General features: G+C 39.8%; 1 protein-coding gene across 2 annotated transcripts in view; it reads left to right on the plus strand.

The window, feature by feature from the left end:
• Window positions 1-26552, plus strand: part of LOC143996785 (glutamate decarboxylase 1-like) — a 126983-nt gene that overhangs the window by 9405 nt on the left and 91026 nt on the right. For both annotated transcript variants that reach the window (XM_077492046.1, XM_077492047.1), the window contains exons 3-5: window positions 3120-3362; window positions 6111-6201; window positions 10727-10839. In XM_077492046.1, the coding sequence (XP_077348172.1) occupies window positions 3120-3362; window positions 6111-6201; window positions 10727-10839 (447 nt within the window). The remainder of the gene's footprint in view (window positions 1-3119; window positions 3363-6110; window positions 6202-10726; window positions 10840-26552) is intronic.

Below are 26552 nucleotides of genomic sequence, written 5' to 3' on the forward strand. Positions count from 1 at the left end.
GGTAGGTGAGAGGCGGCCGCAGGCCCGTGTTAACCCCGTCCAGGCCGCCGCTTACCTCCCGCTGTGCGGCCTGGACATCAACAGGCCACAGAGCGGGCGGCCCCAGCCCACGCAGTCCCGGCCCACCGAGCAAATGCCCGGTCTGCCCTATGTCCAGTCCGGGCCTGGTGTCGAGCACAAAGGTTATCCTGATCTATTTTGGCCAAGGTGGTCCTAGTTCTTAGGACTACTAAGAATCAGCATCTCAGAGCCTTGGAGACTGCCTTACATGACAGACCTTGTATATCAGGGAGAGGTGAATCATCCAGAAGGGACATCTTTCTCTGAAGGCCTGGCTACTGAGGGGGAGCTGTTAAGCTCCATACACACTATCATATTTTCTGCTGATTTTTATTATTTTTTTCCTTCAAAACCATATAATATAAGGTCAAACCTTAGGAGTTTCAATGTGTATGCAATCAGGCAGGCCCTTGCACTGCATGGTTTTGGTAAATCTGGAGACAAATCAGCAGAAAAGTGCTCTGTGGCTGAGACCTTCTGCATCATTTTACGAGACAAAATTTATCTTCTCTCTCTGGACCTGGCATTTCTCCCCAAAGTACCGTCTAACTTCCATAGATCAGAAGAGATTGGGATACCTTCATTTTGTGGAGATCCTAAAAATGACAAGAAGGCTGGATTTAATAAAATGGATGTCAGGAGATGCTTGATCACTTACATAGTGCGCCAAGAAATGGCGATGTTCCACCAGCATATTTGTGTTTGCAAATTCAAACAAGGGTAAAAGGGCATTTAAAAATACCATTGCAGTCCTGGAAGATGACTTGAAAAAACAGTGTTATTGTTTTTGTTATAACGTGCAAAAAAGTTCATAAAAAAATAAATAAAAATATATTAATAGAAGATATGTGTAATAAAGTCCCACAGTTCAAATATCCATGCAGTGCAACAACGAAAAAACACATCAAGTGCCACTCCACCGATGATCAAACTTCAGTGCTCCAAGTGCACCCCTTGTTTCCCCCAGCTTCTCACCTCTAGGATAGGTCCCACAGGACCATATGTCGCTATTTGTATAATCAGCTGAAGTCTCCTGTCTCCTTTTATTCATATACTCCGAACCGCCAGCATAATCAACATCGTCGTGGGTACAGCATCCAAAACATCCGGTCTCGGACACCTGGCTTCTCCCTGACGCGTTGCGTCACTTAACACATGACTTTTTCAAAGGGTCCTTCTTTTTGGATGCTGTACCCGCAATTTTTGTATTCTTAATGGAAGTGTGGATATTTTTAATAAATTTATAATTTTAAATACTACACATTGGAGCCCTCCTCTCTTTCCTCTTCCTTATGGGTCTCCTTATGGGATGCTGATGTTGATTATGCTGGCGGTTCGGAGTATATGAATAAAGGCGACAGGAGACTTCAGCTGATTATACAAATAGCGACATATGGTCCTGTGGGACCTATCCTAGAGGTGAGAGGCTGGGGGAAACAAGGGGTGCACTTGGAGCACTGAAGTTTGATCAGCACTTGATGTGTTTTTTTGTTGTTGCACTGCATGGATGTTTGAACTGTGGGACTTTATTACACATATCTTCTATTAATAATATATTTTAATTTAAATTTTTTTTTTATTTATATTTTTTTTTATATGGACTTTTTTGCACTTTGAACTTTTTTGCACTTTTATAAGAATATTGCACTATTTGTTAAGGTCATCCTAATGGGTATATTATTAATTTGACCTTATTTTGCACTAGTGCGTATTTGCACATTCAGTTTTGTGTGGAAAGTATACTGTTTATTTATATCAATATTTGAAGCACTTGTATATTATAAATAGCCTATTTTGATTGCTCTATTTTTTTGGGTATTTAGTATTTTTTTTTTTTCCCTGGGTAGCACCACATATACCCCCCCCCCCCCATTTTAATTGATAAAATAACCCTACGCTAATGAGAGGGTTTAATAATTGCTTCTGAAGCTTTCAGTTATTTGTTAATACTGAGGGGCTATTGCATGTGTTGTACTTTTTAGAATGTGGATCATGCATTTTCTGTGCAAGGTGGGAGGAACTTATCTCTCTGTAAGCCGTCCTGGAAGATTCCTGGTAAAAGTAGTTAACACTTCTTTTTTTTTTTTTTTTTTTTTTTTTTTAAACCTGTTATGTTCTTTTGGTAGGCCTACAGATCAAACGGAACACTTATGCCGCGTACACATGACCAGACTTGGGTCCGACAGACTTTCGACGGAGTTCTGACGGACTTTCCGAATGAACGGACTTGGCCACACACAATCACACCAAAGTCCGACGGATTCGAACGTGATGACATATGACTGGACTAGAATAAGGAAGTACATAGCCAGTAGCCAATAGCTGCCCTAGCGTCGGTTTTAGTCCGTCGGACTAGCACATACACGAGCGGATTTCTCGGTAGGCACTGGGTCCGGCAGAGTTCTGTCAGAAAAATTGGAAACATGTTCCATTTCTAAAGTCTGTCAGACTTTTGAAAATCAAAAGTCCGCTGCAGCCCACACACGATCGAATAGTCTGCCGGAATTGTTCCGTCGGACCTTTGATGTTGAAAAGTCCGCTCGTGTGTACGCGGCATAAGACACAGACATCTAAATGGCCCTTTTTAGGGCATCAACCACTTCAAATATATATACATATTAATGATGGACTTTATTGGTATAGGTTAAATTATATAATCCATATACAATGTTAAAATTGATGCGGTTATAGAAAAGTAGTTGAAGTACACATAACCATGTAAATCTGTCAACCCATGTAATGGTAGGAACAGAGATTACCCTGAACAGTCTGTATTTTCATAGTTTGACTTTAAATGCATATTTAGTCTTGCGTTTAGGACATGAATAAGGGAAACACATTTTTACTAAATTTGCATGTATCTAGATTTCATGTTCACTCCCACATACCGCACAGCTCTGTATTTCTTGGCAAGAGCTATTTGTGTGTGTGTGTTTGTGTGAGCTGTGTTTGTTTTTTTAGACCTGTTTAATAAATGTCCAATGCCATTTAGTCTTAAGAACAATATTTGATTGTGCTTTTTTTTTTTTTTTTTTTTTTTCCTGATGTTTGGTTTACAGACCTACTCCCTGCAAGAAATGGTGAAAGATATACTGAAGACTTTCTGTTAAATGTTTTCCATATTCTCTTCAATCATATTCAAAAAACCTTTAATGGGAAAAGCAAAGTTCTTGATTTCCACCATCCTCACCAGCTGCTGGAAGGTTTGGAAGGTTTTACCTTGGAACTTTCAGATGAGCCAGAGCCTCTGGAGCAGATACTTGTAGACTGTAGCGATACCCTAAAATACGGTGTTAAAACAGGTAAAACAGCTGCTGCTTAAAAAAAAAAAACTAAAAACTGGTCAACGTTTCCAAAATTGGTATTTGCTGTATTGCATTGAATTCAGTTTGGTTGCTACACTGAACATTAGAAGTCCTTCCATTATTTTAACTAAACTGAATAAAGATCATTACTATGGCAGCTTCATAATTACAGTATACAAAAGAGAAAACAAATTCAATATTTTTTAAAAATAAGCAAGCATGTCTAAGAGCAATTTCAATGTGCAGTACTAGTTGTATATTAATGATGTGCTTCCATTCACCCATTAACCATGGAATGCTGTATCCTGAGAGATGCTAGAGTTACTGTCTCTTCCTTACCCCAGATTTTCAATCCTGTGATTGTCATTAAAACTATTACTTAGCCGTGCAAGTACAAAGGTGGCAAAAATGTTTCATGGTAATGGTGCACTACACTGCATGTACATATTCTACACACAGAAGGTGAAGGAGATGTGGGAGGATGAGAAAAGCGAAGCATTAACAAACATCCACATTGGCTCTGTACAATGTGACTATGATTTGAACCATCCACGATGCCTCGTATACAGCAATTAACTGCATATAGGCAGTGCTGCTTATAAATGGCACTGCGTAAATTAAAGTCCCACTTTGGTGTTTGTAAATTTATGGTGGTGGACAGCTAGCCAGAAGAATAGGACAAGCAAAAAAATATGCAGAGTAGGACAGAGCCTGGACATTTTTCTGTACAGTAAAGTTCTAATGCACGTTGTCATAAAAGGTGAGAAAAAATTGGGGTGGGGGGTGTAATGCAAAATGTAGCATTTTCTAAGATGTTAACTATGAATTTTCATTGAAAATAGGAACTCTCTGTAGTCCATGTTCTGCACTTAATTTTCTCCAATCTTTTAACAGGTCCAGGAACTTCTATAATTCTCAGATGCCATTTAGACCCATTGCACCCATAAAACTTACCTTCATTTTGCCTCCACCCAATTCCCAACCCCCCACCTATTGACTTGCATTTTACCAAAATGGCAATGTTTTCCTGTAGAAGTTTCATCAAAATTTGGGGGAAATAAAATCCCAATTTGCCTTATAATAAAATTGGGAATAAACGTCAATGGGTATAAATAAAAATTGCAGAGCCGCAAAGTTTACAAAGCTACATATACCTCTGTTCTGTGCTGTTGAGGGGGAAAAAAAAATCTAATAGTTGTTGGGCTATATTCTCTCCAAGTCAAAGGTTATCCTTCCATACCCCCTTGTGAAATTGTCTATAAAAAGATCTAGAGAGGGAGAAACTCAAACTTAAACTCATCCCCTCTGGTCTCTTCGAGCGGATTTAGCCCTTAGGGAGTAACTTGCCAAAATTGAAATTCCTATTGTAGTGGGTGCTTAAAATTTATGTTGGTGCAGACTTCTTGAAAAAACAGCGAGCCCAGCAGGAAATTAAATTTCTGGGGGTGTTCTACACATGACTGATGTACAGAACACCTCCAGGGTGCCATATTGCTAGATATAGATATAGATATGTAGAGATGGAGATCTATATCTCTCTAATATTAGATGTATATCTTTACTTCCTAATGCATGGTCCTACCCTTTTTTTTCTTTTTTTTTTAAACCGATGTAAAATGCACATTTTAAGCCTGGTTAAAAAAAAAAAAACAATATATTGATGGCAGATACCCCTGACAATAAAATGGTGGTAGCTGTAGTTGTGTGTTTTGTTTGTTTTTTGTTTTTGTTTTTCTCACAGGATATTTGCACAATAGGTTACCAAACCTATATATTGGGGATAAAATTCACTGTCTGTAGTATACACAAATGCCAAATTATTCATAGGCGATCCATTTAAGAACCTGTTGGAGGGCCTTAGTTTAACATTTAACCATAAATTCTGGCAACTTGCCATTCTCGTAGATGGCACTCTACGCTTACCTTTTTACATTTGTGTGTTCATGGGAGCAGGTAACTTAAAATATTTCAGTGTTTAATATCATGGCTATGCTTCTCTTTAATGAGACATTGGGGTCTGCTCTGAACCCAGGAGTGATGAAATCCTTGTTGCTTCCAAGTTCATTCACTGGAGGGCTGATGAGTGAAGTTTGCTGATCTCCCTCCGCTCTACCCGCGAGTCCCTCCCAAGGCCATCCTGCCAGCAGTCAGCAATGTAAATACCCCCAGCTGCTGATGTAAGCCTTAGGCTGGTGGCAATGAAGGGGGTTAAAGGGCCGAGAAACACACTTACACGTTGACATGCCACTCATTTTCAATTGTACCGCAATGCACTAACCTGGTGCACTTTTGGGTACCTCAATACATGGTAACATGCTACCTTCCCCAGTTACTAGCCATTTATTTTAGTAACCCGATTCTTTAAAAGTAAACAAGTAATACCCTGTTTCCCTGAAAATAAGACCTAGCGGGATTGTCGGTGATGGCTGCAATATAAAACCCTAACCCCCCCCCCCCCAAATAAGCCCTACCCTTTTTCCCCCGAAAATAAGCCCTACCCTGGAAAGACCTACAAGGTTCTACTTTAGCTAGGGCTTATTTGTTGGGTAGGGCTTATATTGCAGCCATCACCGACAATCACGCTAGGTCTTATTTTCGGGGAAACAGGCAAAAGTGCCATCCACCTTCAGTATGGTAAGGATGTACCATGTTGCAATGTTCATTCTCTGCAGTTATGCAGCTTGCATTATATATGGGTCCTGCATGATCATTTTTATATTTAAACATTTTTATATTTCTTTTCAGGCCATCCTCGTTATTTCAACCAACTTTCTAGTGGACTTGACATGATTGGCCTCGCTGGTGAATGGCTGACAGCAACTGCAAACACAAACATGTAGGTAGCAATGGCGTGTGTTTTTGTTTTGACCCCACCCCCACTCTTGCATATTTGTTTAATATTTCTGCAAATATCTAAACTAAACAAATTACTAACATTAATGTATTCAATCTCCTATATGGATTTAGGCATGGAACAGGTATTTAACATCTGACATTTTAGGCAAGAAACGTGAGCATATGAACACAGCTCTATTTGACTGGCAAGGTTTATTTCTACACTTGTCCACATCCTGTTTTGAAGGACTGCTCCATCCATACATAGATGCAGCAAAGCCTGACTAGCTGCTTGAGGAAGTGGAATTGTGAGCTGAATCTATAAGCCGCAGATCATCACTTGTTGCAAGAGTCCTAAGATTCTATATGCTGGGTTTTGCTTCATCTGCAGTGCTGGAAATGTCCTCCCACATCTAAAAATAAGCAGTTATGGTAGGTTAATCATTGGGTTAGTAGCTCTGGTCACATAGATTCTCAAAGGCCTCCAATATTTTTCTGTGATCGTTTTTTGTTCGTTCATCTTGTGTCTCCAGGGTTTAATCCAGTCTCCCTGTGCTATGCACCCTCTAGTGCATGGGTGCTCAACCTGTGGCACTCCAGCAGTTGAAACTATGAGTTCCGTCATGCTTGTAATGGTCAGCCTTCCTATGTCTCATGTCAAGTGGCTATGCTTACCTTCATGGCCTGTCCCACAAGTTGATGGTATACAGTGCCTTGAACTTTTCAACCTTTTGCCACATTTCAGGCTTCAAACATAAAGATATAAAATTTTTATTTTTTGTGAAGAATCACCAACAAGTGGGACACAATTGTGAAGTGGAACGAAATCTATTGGTTTTTTGAAACTTTTTTAACTAATAAAAAAAATGAAGTGTGGCGTGCAAAATTATTTGGCCCCCTTGCGTTAATACTTTGTAGAGCCACCTTTTGCTGCGATTATAGCTGCAAGTCGCTTGGGGTATGTCTCTATCAGTTTTGCACATCGAGAGACTGAAATTCTTGCCCATTCTTCCTTGCAAAACAGCTCAAGCTCAGTGAGGTTGGATGGAGAGCATTTGTGAACAGCAGTTTTCAGCTCTTTCCACAGATTTTCGATTGGATTCAGGTCTGGACTTTGACTTGGCCATTCTAACACCTGGATACGTTTATTTGTGAACCATTCCTTTGTAGATTTTGCTGTATGTTTGGGATCATTGTCTTGTTGGAAGATAAATCTCTGTCCCAGTTTCAGGTCTTTTGCAGACTCCAACAGGTTTTCATCCAGAATGGTCCTGTATTTGGCTGCATCCATCTTCCCCTTAATTTTAACCATCTTCCCTGTCCCTGCTGAAGAAAAGCAGGCCCAAACCATGATGCTGCCACCACCATGTTTGACAGTGGGGATGGTGTGTTGAGGGTGATGAGCTGTGTTGCTTTTAAGCCAAACATATCATTTTGCATTGTGGGCAAAAAGTTAGATTTTTGGTTTCATCTGACCAGAGCACCTTCTTCCACATGTTTGGTGTGGCTTGTGGCAAACTTTAGACGAGACTTTTTATGGATATCTTTGAGAAATGGCTTTCTTCTTGCCACTCTTCCATAAAGGCCAGATTTGTGCAGTATACCACTGATTGTTGTCCTATGGACAGACTCTCCCACCTCAGCTGTAGTTCTCTGCAGTTCATCCAGAGTGATCATGGGCCTCTTGGCTGCATCTCTGATCAGTCTTCTCCTTGTCTGAGCTGAAAGTTTAGAGGGACGGCCAGGTCTTGGTAGATTTGCAGTGGTCTGATACTCCCATTTCAAAATGATCGCTTGCACAGTGCTCCTTGGGATGTTTTAAAGCTTGGGAAATCTTTTTGTATCCAAATCCGGCTTTAAACTTCTCCACAACAGTATTACGGACCTCAATAATCACCTTTTGTTCTAGATAACCCCCGCCCGTTAGCTGAACAAAAAAGCGCTTTCACTAAATAGCGTGCTTTCTAACTGGGGGCTGTGGAATTTTAGCAGCTGTGTTAAAAGGCTTTAAATATAAAACCACCGCAAACGTCAAAAAAAAACTCTACAAGGTGGATGAATAAATCAATTCACCCATAGAAAAAAACAGCGCGTATTACTCTATTAAAAAGAAATATTGTTATGGTGCAATCTCATATTCTACGGTTAACATATATGTATACTCCAATTTTATATATGAATAAATCATTAGTGTGCAAAATTATTCATGATAATTGTCCATGTGACCAGTTTATACCACAATATACATCAACTCTCACTTAGTACTGAAAGCCATCCCAGTGAGAGTAAAACTGAAACAAAGTTTTCTGCTACAGTTCATGAGAAGCAAAACTGAAACAAAGTTTTCTGCCACAGTTCATGAGGAGTATACAGTATAACTCTTCTTTAACGTGACTGGACTTCCGGCCATAAGATACAGTGCTCCCAAATTTCTGGGGGGTAATTGAAAGCCTGAAGCAACCCCCCTTGATTTTATTCTTACCAGATCCGCCTGGTTTCACAAGCTTTCAGAAATCACTCTTCATCGGCTGGATCTCATCCACATCATAGGCACCAGGTGTTTCAAGATCTCGGAAAAAAGTAATTGCAAAGAGCACACATAGCGTAATTCGGTCTCGTAAAAAAAAGGCTCTTTATTTAAATAAAAAATATTGCCTTCACAAACAAACAATTCTTTAAAAACATTGGTTCATTCTACATGCATAGTTCTTTGCGATAGTCAGGATTAGGAAGAATGTTTACATCAGCCGCTACAAGTTGTTGCTATAAGATAGCTCACGGTTTTAGCTGCACGTTTTTCCTCCCTCCTGTCAGTCTCTCTATGCTGCTGTTGTATGCTTCCACCCTGACGCGTTTCGTCGTATTGACATCTGAGGGTGGAGGCATCCAGTCCTATCCCCTTCTTTTATGTGTATGCTATTAACCCTTCATAAACATTTATAATTATTTGTTTTTTACGGACCTGCCTGGTGTGTTCCTTGGTCTTCATGATGCTCTCTGCGCTTTCAACAGAACCCTGAGACTATCACAGAGCAGGTGCATTTATACAGAGACTTGATTACACACAGGTGGATTCTATTTATCCCCATCAGTCATTTAGGACAACATTGGATCATTCAGAGATCCTCGCTGAACTTCTGGAGTGAGTTTGCTGCACTGAAAGTAAAGGGGCCGAATAATTTTGGACACACCACTTTTCAGTTTTTTATTTGCTAAAAAAGTTTAAAATATCCAATAGATTTTGTTCCACTTCACAATTGTGTCCCACTTATTGGTGTTTCTTCACAAAAAATTAAAATTTTATATCTTTATATTTGAAGCCTGAAATGTGGCAAAAGGCTGAATACTTTCGCAAGGCACTGTAGTTGTACATGGAGTGACAAACTGGCATGTGATAGTGTAGGAAATTGGCTAAGCCATAGCCAGAAGTCCTGTAACTTTTTAAATTGGTGGCAAAGGTTGGGTTCAGATTTGCACTTTAAAGAATTTTTAATAATGACCTGGTGGAATATATAGTGCTAATTTCTGCTCTTTGAAAGCAAATTGTAGAAATGTAATTGCACTGCTACAAAATGACAAACTAGAACAATTAACTAAGATCTCTGTAGCTGGCCATTTGAGGGCACAGTCATGTGTTCATACAGTCTCCACTGGTGGGCTAGAACCTTGTCATCCTGCCACCCTGCTAGAAAATAACCTGATGTGGTGATTTTTTTTTTTTTTTTTTTTTTTTTTACAGCTCTAACATAATGCAGTTAGCAGCTTCTAAATTTTTTTCTATTAGTACCATCTAATTGGCAGACACAGCAACCAGTCTTTACCTCTGGGTCTAACCACTCAATGCAGAAGGCCTCCCTTTTATGCTCCTCTAAGTGTCCAATTCTTCCATGGGCCTAGAATCAGGTTGACTTCTTTCTATTTTCTATCATGGCCTCATTTATGCAGTCTCTTAACAGCACACTGGTGTGGCTACAATTGTGGTCTAGCGACCATTTCTTCATCTCTAAGCACTGCTCATTTTTCACTTCAGAATCTTACCCTAGCTTGACTCACAAATCATGAAAACTCACTTGTCTGCTTCCTTGTGACCTCTTACTAAATTCTACAGAGCATATAATGAAATCTTGTTCTGCAGACCCAGCATCACTCACTTTAAAGTTTTTTTATTGCAAGCTGATGTCATGATGATCTGACATCTTGTTTTACCTGAGTATTTTGCATGTCTTTTAAGGAAGGCTCTAGATGGAACATTGTCCTAATGCTCCCCAAGGGCTGGGAAACTAAAATCTATCATCTTCTACAGTAGTAAGGTCTGCCATGCACCAAAGAATGACCTCTATACTTTAGCAAGTACCCTTTTTTGGTATGGAGTGAAGTTCCACCGGAGAACATGGTGGGAACATTGTCTCAAATGACCCATGTTTACTACATAAACCTGGACCCATGTTTGCTACACAAACCTGTAAAATTCTATATTTTGTCGTGTGTTTGCTTTTTTTTGTTTGTTTTTTAATTTATTTTTGTAGGTTTACATTTGAGATTGCCCCATTATTTATTATTATGGAAGCGTTAATAATCAAAAAAATGCAGGAGCTGATTGGATGGAGGGAAAGGGAAATGGATGGCATATTTTCACCCGGTAAGCTTTTTGAAGTGTGTAGGTGTTCACCCTGACTTTTTTTCTCTATAGCTACAAAATGTTATGCTCCTCCACTCAGAGTTGACATGGTGTTTCTTTATCATACAGAACGGGACACAGAGCAGCTCTAGTAATTACTATCTGAGTTATATGCCACCTATAGGTGAATGGCACTGGTGGATCAATCAAAGTCCTCCCCTAATATAACCCCTCCTTCACAGGAAGCACATTGGTTTTTTTCACCAGTGTCTGCAAGGTGGTGGTCACTGATGTGATAAGTGTTCTTTTAAGAATCATGGACTTCAATCAAATCCATTCGAAAAAGCCATCAGCCAAAATGGATGGTACCCGAGCCTCATTGGAAGGAGAGACGCTTCCTCAAGATTTTCCTGTAATGCAGCCTTTTGGCACTGGGCCCTGCATAATGGAGCCCTGTGCAGTGTTATTTCTGACCAAGGTGCTTTCCTGCAGGGTACTATACAGGTCCAGGGGAGTAGACCCCAGATTAAGGGGGACCCCGTCTCTGAAGGTCTTTTATGACAAATCTCGCTGTGATGGGTGAAGATTGGACTCCTGTTATGTTCAGAGGTGTGTTCCTTTTTTCAAAAAATAAAAAATAAATCTGACTATCTGTTCTCCCAGTGGCCACTGGGAGCAGTGTGCTGTTTAATCATGCTATACACTTCTTACTCATGTGGGCTGATGTTTCTCCTCCAGGCCCCTAGAGGGCACAGGCTCACTCAGTATGGCCTATTTTTATATAGGCAGGAAGGGCAGCAATGCCATGTGGCAACAGGTTCAGTAGGCCTCTGTAGACAGAGCAGCAGCCCATGGAAACTAACAAAGTGTGAGTACTTCCTATGAGAGAACTGTGACAGACAAGCCATGATTATATGCTGCATATTTGCTGCTTATCTGGGGGGACAATACAACTGTAAGTCAATACACACCTGGATGGTTAGCCGTTCAGTTTAAAGTGGTGTTGACTGCTCTGAAGCAGGTGTAGTATGCATGATTAAATATACACAATTAGAAAAACATGAGCATGGGTGCATTTTAAGGAGTTGTATCTCCAGTATAGTGCATATGTACTTCGCTAAATCCTGCAGGACTAGTATGGAGCCAACTGCAGTTAAGCAAGTGCTTGTTTTCAAACTAGCTGAAATGCACTGTTGCTGAAAATACATGGTTTTTACATATTCTCATAAATATACATGGTTATACATGTTTGCATAAATAAACATGATCATCGTTGCACAAGGATGCATGGGTGCACAAAGATGCATGTTTATTCACCAGTGCATAAATATACATGGTTATACGTGATTGCATAAAGATACGTGATCGCATAAAGATGCATGTTTATACATGTTTGCTTAGATACGTGTTGCATAAACTTGTTTCATGAACGCATGCTTGCTTATTGCGTAAATGCTTGTTTCCATGGGCACATGCTTCTATAGATGCATATCGCTTACCTACTTCCCGCCCAAGGTACATCATATGATGTCCTTGACTTTGTGGGTGTATATCTGAAGGATGCCTGTAGCTACAGGCATAATTCAAATATTGGCTTTTTCAGCCGGCAATTCCCTTCACCATAAGACTGATCATAGCGGCTGTTCTGCCGCTTGATTGTTCTTATGGGCGGCGAGAGGAGCCACCCTTCGGTGCTTCTACCATCTCACCGCTTCCATCAGAGAGTCAGACACAGGATCCACCGGCCCCGAATAGTGAGGATTGAGATTTCTGGCAAACCAAATGGTTGCGGGAGTCTCTATGATCTTCGGAGGCCGGACACTATGTTATGACATCACGCATGGCCGGCCTCTGCATTTAAACAAATGGCGTCGCCTTGGCTAGGAAGCCAAGCTCATTTTTTATTTCAGGCTTCCCAGTCGAGGCGAGATGTGGAGTCTTATTGACCCCATATATCACTGTAAAGAGGACCGATCGTGCCATATTCCTATTGCAAGGGATGTTTACATTCCTTGTAATAGGAATAAAAGTGATCAATTTTTTTTTTAAGTGTCAAACTAAAAACAAAAGTAAAATTAACAATAAAAAATGAACCACTTTAGTCCTGGAAGGATTTACCCCCTTCCTGACCAGAGCACTTTTTGCGATTCGGCACTGCTTCGCTTTAACTGACAATTGTGCAGTCATGCGATGTGGCTCCCAAACAAAATTGGTGTCCTTTTTTCCCCACAAATAGAGCTTTTGGTGGTATTTGATCACCTCTGCAGTTTTTATTTTTTGCGCTATAAACAAAAAAGAGGGACAATTTTGAAAAACACTTTTTTTTTTATTTTTTTTACTTTTTGCTATAATATCCCCAAAAATATCGAAACATTTTTTTTCCCTCAGTTTAGGCTGATACGTATTCTACATATTTTGGGTAAAAAAAATAAAATAAAAAATCGCAATAAGCGTTTAACTGGTTTGCACAAAACTTATAGCATCTACAAAATGGGGGATAGTTTTATGGCCTTTTTATTACCGTATTTATCGGCGTATAACACACACTTTTATTTATTTATTTTTTTTCCCCTAAAATCAGGGGGAAATCAGGGGTGTGTTATACGCCGATCCCCCACCCTTCTTAACCTTTTCTGCCACTCTCGGGGGCTTTCAGGTATTTTTGCCCGTTCTCGCCTAGTTTAGGCCACATTCGGCCGTTCTCGGCAGCTTTTGGAAAGCTGAAAGCCGCTGAGAACGGGCGAGTGCAGCCGAAAATAGGCGAGAAGGGCTGAAAATAGCCGAGTGCGGCTGAAAATACCTGAAAGCCGCCGAGAACGAGTGCCGCCGAGATACACAGGACATCCGCTCTGTATCTCGGCGGTGCCATTTTTAAAATGGCAAGGAGACTGCAATGGAAGGGAAGGCTGCAATGGAAGGGAAGGCTGCAAATGACACTGACAAGGATGCAAGGCTGCAAATGACACTGACAAGGCTGCATTGATGGGCATTTAAATTTTAAGTTTTTTTTCCCTTAAACTTCCCTCCTAAAAGTTTTTTTCTTTTAAATTCCCTCCTAAACTTGGGGTGCGTGTTATACACCGATTAAATACGGTATTTTTTATTTTTTTTACTAGTAATGGCGGTGCAACATTATTGCGGACATATCAGACAAATTTCACACATGTTTGGGACCATTGGCATTAATACAGCGATCAATGCTATACAATTGTAATTGTTGGTTATCCTCGCGCTACAATGGTAAAGCAAAGAGAGCTAGTATGGTTGCAGCAAGCCACCGACAGAGGTGCAGACCCTCCCCTCAGGTGATGCTAGTGAAAAAGAATGGTGTTGCGCTCCACACGAAATTAATTAAGTCTAATAACAGTAAATAAATAATCGCATACAAAATCTAAAAGACGCACCTATGCGATTAGAATTAATTTAAATTATATCTATAACCTATGTGCATAAAATCATTCAGAGTGATTAGTGGGGTATTCAGAATATACACATATTCCTAGTGTTATTCATACTACAATCAATAAAGAAATTCAAATAATCTATGCAATCGTAATACAGTGCAAGTGAAGTAATAAAAAGCGAAAACGCAGATACTAATAATATCAATCCAGAAAGTTGTGAAATCCAAAATGTGTCTCAATCCACAAAAGTGCATCCAGGTGCCAACATATATAAAAAAATTGTGTAAAGGTAAAATCCAGCAAATAAACGGGGAGGTGTGTATAAAAATATATCAAAAATTATATAAATAAACCTAAATATAAAACACAGTCCAAGGAATTTCTTAAAGTGTCTCTAATTGTCATAAAAACTAACAATCCATATCAGTTCATGCAAAATAAAGTGAATCCACACTGTGCTGTGTAAAAGGTTAATTCTGTGGATGAACACGGGATAGCTCCACCGGTGATCTTACAATTCCTCAAAGTGGGTGCTCACACACTGAGTGCAGTGGGTACCTTACCTCACTGCTGTCAGTTAGACAGCAATATGCTCCAATATTTAAGGTGTATATCCTCAGTTAGGGTGTATATCCTCGGTTGATATAGGTACAACAGTATGCTCCAATGGTTTAAGGTGTATATCCTCAGTTTGTACAGGCACCCCAGATAATTCCCTCCAGGTACTCCGCAATGGATCACAGATCAAACCCGAAAAAGAGAAAAGGGGCTCCAATAGTGAAGTAATGTCACACAAATTCTTTATTATAAAAAGGACCAAGTCCTGGGTACTCACATTTAAGTAATACAATTAAAACGTTACAGCTAAAACAACGAACGGCCTCCTCGTTCGTACCCCGGACGTCGCTTCCGATATCCTCCTAGGCAAATCCTACGCGTATTGTCATTGATCACGTGACTTCATCAGGGACTAAAGCATAGGAGGTGAACGAACGTTTAAATAGTATCTCTAATTCGCGGCCATTTTCCTGTAGCCCGTAGTATCTATTCCTATTAGCGGTCAAGAATCTAACTGCGCAGCCATTTTCTAATAGTCTTTAATACTGAACGCTTCACAGCCATTTTCTTATAGGCTCTTAGGGAGTGATAGCAACTGTTCGATTAACGGCGGCCATTTTATCGTAGTTTCCTCATCTACACTCATCTGATGAGTGGATGCTATGCTCGCCGCCATTGTCTCATCGTTTAGATAGAGGAAACGAAGATAAACCCATGTCCACTTTTGCGGACTGGGTTTATTTCAATTCAAACACCCCGTGGTTACGCTTATTCAGGGAGGCAATCAACAGGGGATCCTTTACTCCAGCTCTATGGCTCTAAGTATCGTTAATAATATTAATAGAGGATTAAAAAATAATGTTTATAATTATGGAATTAAAACGAAGGGATCAAAAAATATTCATAAGATAATGACTTAAGACAGGAGGTATTATTAAAATATTAGTAGGTTCTTTAATTTATGGGTAAAAACAAATTGTATCAAAAACAAAGTGAAGCTATACCTGAAGCCCTACATCCGACCAAAAAGTAGGTGATTCCTCAACTCATAACATCTTCTAATGTAAGGATAAGGTGACCCCGACGGTTTATTTAGCGATATTCAAGGTATCAGATACCGCACATATGCATGCGATTTAGGGGATGGATACCGGAAAGGAAGTCCAGAGTTCCCATATCTCCCTTCCAGTATATCATCCTAAGCATAGTAAATCAAAAATATATATAATAACACTTCAAGTATATAAAAATCCAATACATAATTAAAACTATCTAAAAGTCGCTGATAAAACAGTTAAGATCAAACTCTATATTGAGCCCTTGGGGTGTGAAAGTATCTAAAGCGAAGATCCATTTTGATTCTAGTTGACTAAGTGTTCTAACTTAGTGACCTCCCCTCCAATGCTTCCTGTAGGGCTCAATACCCCAAAATGTGAGGTGAGTGGGATCTTTATTATGGTGTGTCAGGAAGTGCTTTGACACACTATGTTTGTCAAATCCATTGATTATGTTTTTGACATGTTCCTTTATGCGTACTCTCAGGGGTCTTTTGGTGCGGCCTACATACTGTAGGCCACAACTGCATTGTAGAACATACATGGCCCCTTCCGTGTTACAGCATATAAACTCTTTGATGTCATAGGAGTTCCCAGTACTTGTAGAGCTAAATTTAAATATTTTCTCAGGTGGGCGTTTTGTTTTTGTACACGCAAAACACCGTTTGCACGGAAAGAAGCCTTTTCCCGTAAAGAAAGTCACACCATTATATGGTGGATCGGGGACGTTCCTGACAATCTTATCCCTCAATGTAGGTGCCCTTTTATACACGAATTTTGGGCATTGGGGTAAGAGGTCCTTCAAATGTGCGTCTGAGCGTAGGATATACCAGTGTTTTTTAATAATCGCCTCAATTTTTCTATATTGGGCATTGTAATTCAGTATAATTGGTACTTTGCCAGCTTCCAGCTTAGGAGTTTGTTTATCTTTAATCATCTCCATTCGGTCCATGTTTTTAACTTCCAAAATCTTCATCCTGATTTCTTCATCCTTATACCCTTTGTTTGTAAACCTTTGGCCAATTTTCTCTGCTTGTGTGAGATATTCTTCAACTTTTGTGCAATTTCTGCGTAATCTCATCAACTGACCTTTTGGAATATTGCACAGCCAGTTTCTGTGATGGCAGCTCATGACTGGCAGGTAGCTGTTCTTGTCAACATTTTTAAAGTGCGTTCTTGTGCGTAAAGTTTTGTTCTCTTGTAAGATTTCTAAATCAAGAAAAGATATAGATTCACTATTGACTACCCACGACAGTTTAATATTCCTGTCGTTGTGATTCAATGTCTCCAGGAATGCGATTAGGCTATCAATATCTCCTTTCCAAAATATGAGGATGTCGTCTATATACCTCTTATACAGCATTAGCTCTTCAGGTTTACCAGGGAATACCACATCCTCTTCCCATTGAGACATAAAAAGGCAAGCCACGCTGGGTGCAAACTTAGCTCCCATCGCCACTCCGGTTTTTTGGTGATAATACTCGCGATTGTACCAAAAATAGCTATTCTTTAAGCAAAAGTCTAAGCATTTGACTAGGTATTTACGCTGAACGCATGGCAATGTACTATATTTTCTTAGGCCCCATTTTACAGCCTCACCAGCTTGGTGGTGCAGGATCACTGTGTGAGAGAGAGAGAGAGATCCTTTGTTCTAAAATAACTTAAGCCATAATACACTGGCTTTAATCAAACAAAATGTGAAATAAAGAAATTACAATTACTTCAAAAAACATTGGGGGGCGTGGCTTGATCTCAGCCAAGATGGACGTATAGCTCGGGAGCTCCGGCACACAGCAGGACAATGGAGCAGCTCACGGAGCTCAGAGGCGGTATTAATTATCCCCTGAGCAGTGTTCTAGGTCGGAAGCACACCAGCCATGTCCAGGCAGAAAAGAGCGGACAAAAAGCCCAGGAAACTGACGGCTTATTTTTCACAGCTGCCAGGACAGAAGGCCCAAGATGACGCCGGCGCTTCCTCCACTCCACGCCATCCCTCCGCCTCCCCGGACCGGAGGGCTGATGCAATGCCGTGACTGGCAGTACCCAGACTCTCGGGCATCCACCCCATTGAGCGGAAGCCCGGCCAAGGCAAGGAACAGAAGGAAAGGCCTGGAGACAGTGCGACAAGCTGAGGTGAGCTCTCCCACTGATTCACAGGAAGATACAAGGGAACTCCCTGACTCCATTATGACTTTCCCAACCACTAATCAGCCTGTCCTTGACACAACACTCAAAGATGTGCTCAATTTTCTGCGCAGCTGTTTACATAATGATATGATGGCCTGCATGAGAAGTTGTGGCACTGATCTAAAAGATATGGGACACAGGGTGGACCATATAGAGACTAAAATGGGGGAATATGCATCCACAATCAATGATTTAATCGATGCACATGACAAAGTAGAGGAAGAGCAAGGCTGGGTAAAAGCAAAACTGGCAGACTTGGAAGACAGGGCCAGAAGGAACAATGTTAAACTGAGGGGTATCCCTGAGTCAATAGCTGAAGCTGATCTGTGTCCCTATGTCACAAAACTGTTATCCATTCTCATGCCAGATCTAACACCCATTGAGATCTATTAAATTTAAAAGTTGCGATGCGCTAATTTCAAACCATAAAATAATCGTAGTAAACCACAAATATACAGTTAAAAATACAAAGTGCAACTGTGCATAAATTAATCAAATAATGCTTCTGTGCATGCATAAAAGTGATAGCTAGTGCCTAAACTGTAGAGTGACTATCTGTGCAAATAAACGCAAATTTGTCATAAAGACCAAAATACATACATATATATAGTGTATGAACTTTTTTGCAAAATATATATAATAAAGCAAAGACAAGTTAGGAGTGTACGTTTAAGTGATAACTGGTGTAAGGACCATAAAGTGGCTAAATGTGCAAAAAACGCAAATTTACGCAAATTTATCATAAAAAAACATATAAAGAGTGGATATTACTTATAAAAACATATAAAGAGTGGATATTACTTAAAAATGAAAAATACAGGTATCAAACAAATATAAACTGTTCAGTACAAGTGACCAGCGTGATTGGAGATAAAAATGTCCCATATACAGGCAGATCATGCAATTCGGTAAATGCACTAAGTGAGATGTGCAACGTGCTGGGCAATCAATCCATCCGTGATGATCCGTGCAATAAAGTGCAAATAATATGCAATTACCTCACTGCTGTGAGTAAACAGCAATATAAATGATGATCACCAGGATGATTGCTGGAAACGGCAGAGTGACACAATCTTTTGGGAGACTTCTCTAACTTCCTCGTAAATGGCAAGTAAACTCAAAGGAATAGATTAAAGGAGACCGCCATAGTGTAGTATTTCAAACATCTAAGTTTTATTAAACAAGTTTAAAAACTACTCACAAACGATGCTGGTTTAAGCACATCAGACAAACAGCATTAGAGCAAAACCGGATATGGACGTCACTTCCGGGTTCCTACGCGTTACGTCTTGGAGACTTCAACTGGGATAGTTACACAGGGTACAGGAAGTGACTTATAGGTGTACTGGGCGGGACTACGCCGCCCATTTCATTGATATGCTAATGCAACGCTGTGTAGCCATAGTAATGCTAGTGGGGGGCGGGCCGAATGGATTTAGATGTTATGGGTGGCCTCCCATCTAAATAAAGCATTAGACAGCGCAGCGGAGACAGTAAATACAGGGGCGCAAACGGAAGAGCGGGGGGAGGTTTGGCCAGACATTATACTGAATGTGGCGAACTGATTAAGTTATATCATAGATCGTGCTATATGCTATTAAACTAATGTAAGATGATAGAGTACGTCCGGCGGCCATTTTGTTGGAGCTCAAATTTAGATATGTAAGTGGCCATGTTTTGGTGGTTTAATGTTATATAGAGCATTAAAATTATAGAACTAAAATTGAAACTAAGATACAAAACACGGGAACCTCAATAGATATCAATCTATCTTATTGGGCCAGCAGAGAAAGGTAGAAAATGGCTAAAGGAACCATATCTTATATCGGTAGATATAAAAGGCTACATATACACAGCTGTATTTAGAAAACTGGAAAGGTAATTAAAATCAGTTTAAAATTATTGTTCAATTTTAAAATAGTGTTCAAATTTAAAATAAAGTCCAAGGGGAGGTTACTAAGCAGGTTACAAACACACATAATGTGGAGGCACGGAGGTGACGTCCACATTAGACATGTGATACAAACATAGCAAGCTAAAACTATAAAAATTGCATAAAATCGCATAAAATTGTTTAGCCTAAAATTATAGGAGCATAGGTTTAAGAACATATGATATTAAGATGACGGTATGTAGATAAATCATTTTAAAAGGTATAAGAAAATTAAAATATTGAAAGAAGATAAAGGACCATAACATGAAATCGCACATAAAAATTTATATCTAAAAGGGGTTAAAAATCACTAATAAAACAGTTCAAGTCGAACTCTATATTTAATCCCCTGGGGGCAAAGGTATCGAGGGTATATATCCATTTGGACTCTATCTGACTTAGAGTCCTCACCTTGTGCCCTCCCCTCCAGTGTCTAACATAGGGGACAATACCCCAAAATTTCAAATGCTTGGGGTCTCTATTATGGTGAGTAGTGAAATGTTTAGAGACATTATGCTTATCGTACCCCTTTTGTATATTTTGTATGTGCTCTTTCAATCGAATTTTTAAAGGCCTTTTTGTGCGGCCTACATACTGCAGACCGCAACTGCACTCTAAAACATAAACAGCGCCTACTGTATTACAGGAGATAAAATCTTTAATCTTGTGGGTATTACCGGTACTTGAGGCTAAAAATTCAAAGACTTTAGTAGGTTTACTCGCTCTGGTACACGCTAGGCATCTTTTACAAGGGAAGAAACCTTTCCCAGTGAAGAACGTGAAATTATTCACAGGAGGATCAGGTATGTTTTTCACTAGCATGTCTCTGAGGTTGGGGGCGCGTCTATAAATAAACTTCGGTTTAGAAGGTAGAACTTTGTGCAAATCTTTATCATTCAAGAGAATGTGCCAGTGTTTTTTGATTATACTTTCTATTTTTTTGTATTGGTTATTATAGTCCAGAATTATTGCTCCTTCTACACCTTTTTTGGCTTTGTGTTGCGTTTTCGTATCTTTAAGGAGATGTTCGCGGTCCATCTTCTCCACTTCTGATATTTTTTCTTGAATTACGCACTTGTCGTAACCCTTCTCTTGGAATCTTTGTCCCATGGATTCCGCTTGTTCGAGGAACACTTCTTTTTTGCTACAATTTCTCCGTAGGCGCATAAATTGCCCCTTGGGGATATTGAAAAGCCAATTTTGGTGATGGCAACTTGTCAGCGGGAGATAGCTGTTTTTGTCTACACTTTTGAAGTGTGTTTTAGTTTCTATTCTCCCGCCACTTTGTGCAATTAGTAAATCTAAAAAAACTATCTCCTTCTCATCTGAATTCCAGGTAAGTTTTATATTTAGATTATTCTCATCTAATTTTTGTTGGAACAGATTAAGACTGGCACTACTCCCTTTCCAAAGTATTAAAATATCGTCAATATAACGTCTATAAAGCACTAGTTCTTTAGGTGGGTTTAAAAATACTACGTTCTCTTCCCATCTAGCCATGAATAAACCGGCCACACTCGGGGCAAATTTGGCCCCCATCGCGACCCCTGTAGTTTGGTGATAAAACGTTTTATTAAACCAAAAATAATTATTTTTTAAACAAAAGTCCAGACATTTAACTAAAAACTTTCGTTGAAAGCAAATGAGGTCAGAGTGATTTCTCAGACCCCACTTCACAGCCTCGCATGCTTCATGGTGGGGAATTATGGTATAGAGTGAAGTTACGTCTGCCGTGACCAGAATAAAAGGTCCGTCCTGTGTGAGCTCATCTAAAATCTGTAAAACATGCTTAGTGTCACGGAGATAAGCCTTCGTCTTTTGTACTGTCGGCTGTAGGAAGTTATCTATGTAGGATCCCATCCTTGAAGTAAGGGAATCTATCCCATTTACTATGGGTCTCGGTGGGGGGTTGGTCCTGTCCTTGTGAATTTTAGGTAAATAATAGATAATTGGTGTTCTTGCTGCTTCTGGTATGAGGTATTGGGCTTCTTTTTTGGTCAAGATAGCTTTTTTTAGCCCCAGATGGACTACAAGCTCCAGCTCTTTTTTTCCTCTAAAGATAGGATTTTTTGGTAAGATAGTGTAAGTCTTAGTGTCGCTCAGCAATTTTGCCATATTATCATTGTATTGCGTTTTGGACAAAACTACAATGCCTCCACCTTTGTCCGCTGGGCGGATCACTATATCTTTCCGCTCACTGAGGCGTTTCATTCCACATCTCATATGGTTTGGCTCGGTATGTTTCTTGGTGTCAAGGTCCTTTAAATCTTCTGCAACAATTTTCTTAAAAACATCTACAAATTTATTATTACTGATTTGCGGGTTAAAAGTAGATTTATTCCTAAAAGTGCTATGTTTGATATCATTCGGTGGCGGGACAGAAGTGGTTCTGGGGTTGTTTAAAAAATATTTTTTCATATTTGAGCCCCTTATGTACTTCTGAATATTAACATAAGTCTCAAATTTGTTCAGGTTCTTTTTTGGGGCAAACTTGAGGCCTTTGTCTAATACTGTCAATTCTTCAGTTGTTAGCGAGATGCCACTCAAGTTAAAAACACCTACTCCTTTTACTCTCTTTTTCGCTTGAGTTCTCGCTCCTGCTCTTCTTCCTCTCTTCTTTTTGGGCTTCGTTCTCTGTCTCTCTGCACATCCCTCACCCTCGGAGTGTGATGATCCGGGCCTCTGCCTAAAAAAGCCCTATTTGTATTTGGATCGGGGTAGTAGGTCTGATAGTACTCTTCTTCCCTTTCATTCTCTCGATAGTCCCTTAATGGTGCATAATGATTGTATGTGGGGACTGAATAATGGTCGTAGGGTCGATAATAGGGTTGTGCTGGACCCCAATCATCTCTCTCTCTTCGGTTCTGATCGTAATATGGAGCAGGGTTCCTTATTTGAGGAGGATAGTAGGGGGCTCGAGGCTGTTCGTACGAAGGGTGATGCCATTGGTCATCCTGATTCGCCCTCTTATTCTGGGCTTTTTTCCAGTGGGGTTTTTTCCACCCCTTTTTCGGCGTCTGGGGGTTGTGTGGAGGCCTTTTTTCCGGGTATTGAGGTGTTGACTGTTTGGGATAATTCTGTCCCACATTAGGTCTATTCCTCATTGGGGACTCGTTAGATACATTTTTTACATTTTTTGTTGTTTGTCCACTTGTAGAAGATATTACAGTGGGGTTAGTTGGGGGTAATATAGACTCTATTCTTACAGGTCTCTCAGGTGTTGAGTAGGCGGAGATGGGATCTACTCGTCCCAACTGCCCCTGCCCCTGCCACCTGAACACCTGATCATTTTTAAAAGAAGTACATAAGGGGCTTAAATATGAAAAAATATTTTTTAAACAACCCCAGAACCACTTCTGTCCCGCCACCGAATGATATCAAACATAGCACTTTTAGGAATAAATCTACTTTTAACCCGCAAATCAGTAATAATAAATTTGTAGATGTTTTTAAGAAAATTGTTGCAGAAGATTTAAAGGACCTTGACACCAAGAAACATACCGAGCCAAACCATATGAGATGTGGAATGAAACGCCTCAGTGAGCGGAAAGATATAGTGATCCGCCCAGCGGACAAAGGTGGAGGCATTGTAGTTTTGTCCAAAACGCAATACAATGATAATATGGCAAAATTGCTGAGCGACACTAAGACTTACACTATCTTACCAAAAAATCCTATCTTTAGAGGAAAAAAAGAGCTGGAGCTTGTAGTCCATCTGGGGCTAAAAAAAGCTATCTTGACCAAAAAAGAAGCCCAATACCTCATACCAGAAGCAGCAAGAACACCAATTATCTATTATTTACCTAAAATTCACAAGGACAGGACCAACCCCCCACCGAGACCCATAGTAAATGGGATAGATTCCCTTACTTCAAGGATGGGATCCTACATAGATAACTTCCTACAGCCGACAGTACAAAAGACGAAGGCTTATCTCCGTGACACTAAGCATGTTTTACAGATTTTAGATGAGCTCACACAGGACGGACCTTTTATTCTGGTCACGGCAGACGTAACTTCACTCTATACCATAATTCCCCACCATGAAGCATGCGAGGCTGTGAAGTGGGGTCTGAGAAATCACTCTGACCTCATTTGCTTTCAACGAAAGTTTTTAGTTAAATGTCTGGACTTTTGTTTAAAAAATAATTATTTTTGGTTTAATAAAACGTTTTATCACCAAACTACAGGGGTCGCGATGGGGGCCAAATTTGCCCCGAGTGTGGCCGGTTTATTCATGGCTAGATGGGAAGAGAACGTAGTATTTTTAAACCCACCTAAAGAACTAGTGCTTTATAGACGTTATATTGACGATATTTTAATACTTTGGAAAGGGAGTAGTGCCAGTCTTAATCTGTTCCAACAAAAATTAGATGAGAATAATCTAAATATAAAACTTACCTGGAATTCAGATGAGAAGGAGATAGTTTTTTTAGATTTACTAATTGCACAAAGTGGCGGGAGAATAGAAACTAAAACACACTTCAAAAGTGTAGACAAAAACAGCTATCTCCCGCTGACAAGTTGCCATCACCAAAATTGGCTTTTCAATATCCCCAAGGGGCAATTTATGCGCCTACGGAGAAATTGTAGCAAAAAAGAAGTGTTCCTCGAACAAGCGGAATCCATGGGACAAAGATTCCAAGAGAAGGGTTACGACAAGTGCGTAATTCAAGAAAAAATATCAGAAGTGGAGAAGATGGACCGCGAACATCTCCTTAAAGATACGAAAACGCAACACAAAGCCAAAAAAGGTGTAGAAGGAGCAATAATTCTGGACTATAATAACCAATACAAAAAAATAGAAAGTATAATCAAAAAACACTGGCACATTCTCTTGAATGATAAAGATTTGCACAAAGTTCTACCTTCTAAACCGAAGTTTATTTATAGACGCGCCCCCAACCTCAGAGACATGCTAGTGAAAAACATACCTGATCCTCCTGTGAATAATTTCACGTTCTTCACTGGGAAAGGTTTCTTCCCTTGTAAAAGATGCCTAGCGTGTACCAGAGCGAGTAAACCTACTAAAGTCTTTGAATTTTTAGCCTCAAGTACCGGTAATACCCACAAGATTAAAGATTTTATCTCCTGTAATACAGTAGGCGCTGTTTATGTTTTAGAGTGCAGTTGCGGTCTGCAGTATGTAGGCCGCACAAAAAGGCCTTTAAAAATTCGATTGAAAGAGCACATACAAAATATACAAAAGGGGTACGATAAGCATAATGTCTCTAAACATTTCACTACTCACCATAATAGAGACCCCAAGCATTTGAAATTTTGGGGTATTGTCCCCTATGTTAGACACTGGAGGGGAGGGCACAAGGTGAGGACTCTAAGTCAGATAGAGTCCAAATGGATATATACCCTCGATACCTTTGCCCCCAGGGGATTAAATATAGAGTTCGACTTGAACTGTTTTATTAGTGATTTTTAACCCCTTTTAGATATAAATTTTTATGTGCGATTTCATGTTATGGTCCTTTATCTTCTTTCAATATTTTAATTTTCTTATACCTTTTTAAAATGATTTATCTACATACCGTCATCTTAATATCATATGTTCTTAAACCTATGCTCCTATAATTTTAGGCTAAACAATTTTATGCGATTTTATGCAATTTTTATAGTTTTAGCTTGCTATGTTTGTATCACATGTCTAATGTGGACGTCACCTCCGTGCCTCCACATTATGTGTGTTTGTAACCTGCTTAGTAACCTCCCCTTGGACTTTATTTTAAATTTGAACACTATTTTAAAATTGAACAATAATTTTAAACTGATTTTAATTACCTTTCCAGTTTTCTAAATACAGCTGTGTATATGTAGCCTTTTATATCTACCGATATAAGATATGGTTCCTTTAGCCATTTTCTACCTTTCTCTGCTGGCCCAATAAGATAGATTGATATCTATTGAGGTTCCCGTGTTTTGTATCTTAGTTTCAATTTTAGTTCTATAATTTTAATGCTCTATATAACATTAAACCACCAAAACATGGCCACTTACATATCTAAATTTGAGCTCCAACAAAATGGCCGCCGGACGTACTCTATCATCTTACATTAGTTTAATAGCATATAGCACGATCTATGATATAACTTAATCAGTTCGCCACATTCAGTATAATGTCTGGCCAAACCTCCCCCCGCTCTTCCGTTTGCGCCCCTGTATTTACTGTCTCCGCTGCGCTGTCTAATGCTTTATTTAGATGGGAGGCCACCCATAACATCTAAATCCATTCGGCCCGCCCCCCACTAGCATTACTATGGCTACACAGCGTTGCATTAGCATATCAATGAAATGGGCGGCGTAGTCCCGCCCAGTACACCTATAAGTCACTTCCTGTACCCTGTGTAACTATCCCAGTTGAAGTCTCCAAGACGTAACGCGTAGGAACCCGGAAGTGACGTCCATATCCGGTTTTGCTCTAATGCTGTTTGTCTGATGTGCTTAAACCAGCATCGTTTGTGAGTAGTTTTTAAACTTGTTTAATAAAACTTAGATGTTTGAAATACTACACTATGGCGGTCTCCTTTAATCTATTCCTTTGAGTTTACTTGCCATTTACGAGGAAGTTAGAGAAGTCTCCCAAAA

The sequence above is a fragment of the Lithobates pipiens genome, unplaced genomic scaffold (assembly GCF_037356315.1).
Source record: "Lithobates pipiens isolate NorthernLeopardFrog02 unplaced genomic scaffold, aLitPip1_a1.2 Scaffold_19, whole genome shotgun sequence".
Classification (NCBI taxonomy): Eukaryota; Metazoa; Chordata; class Amphibia; order Anura; family Ranidae; genus Lithobates; species Lithobates pipiens.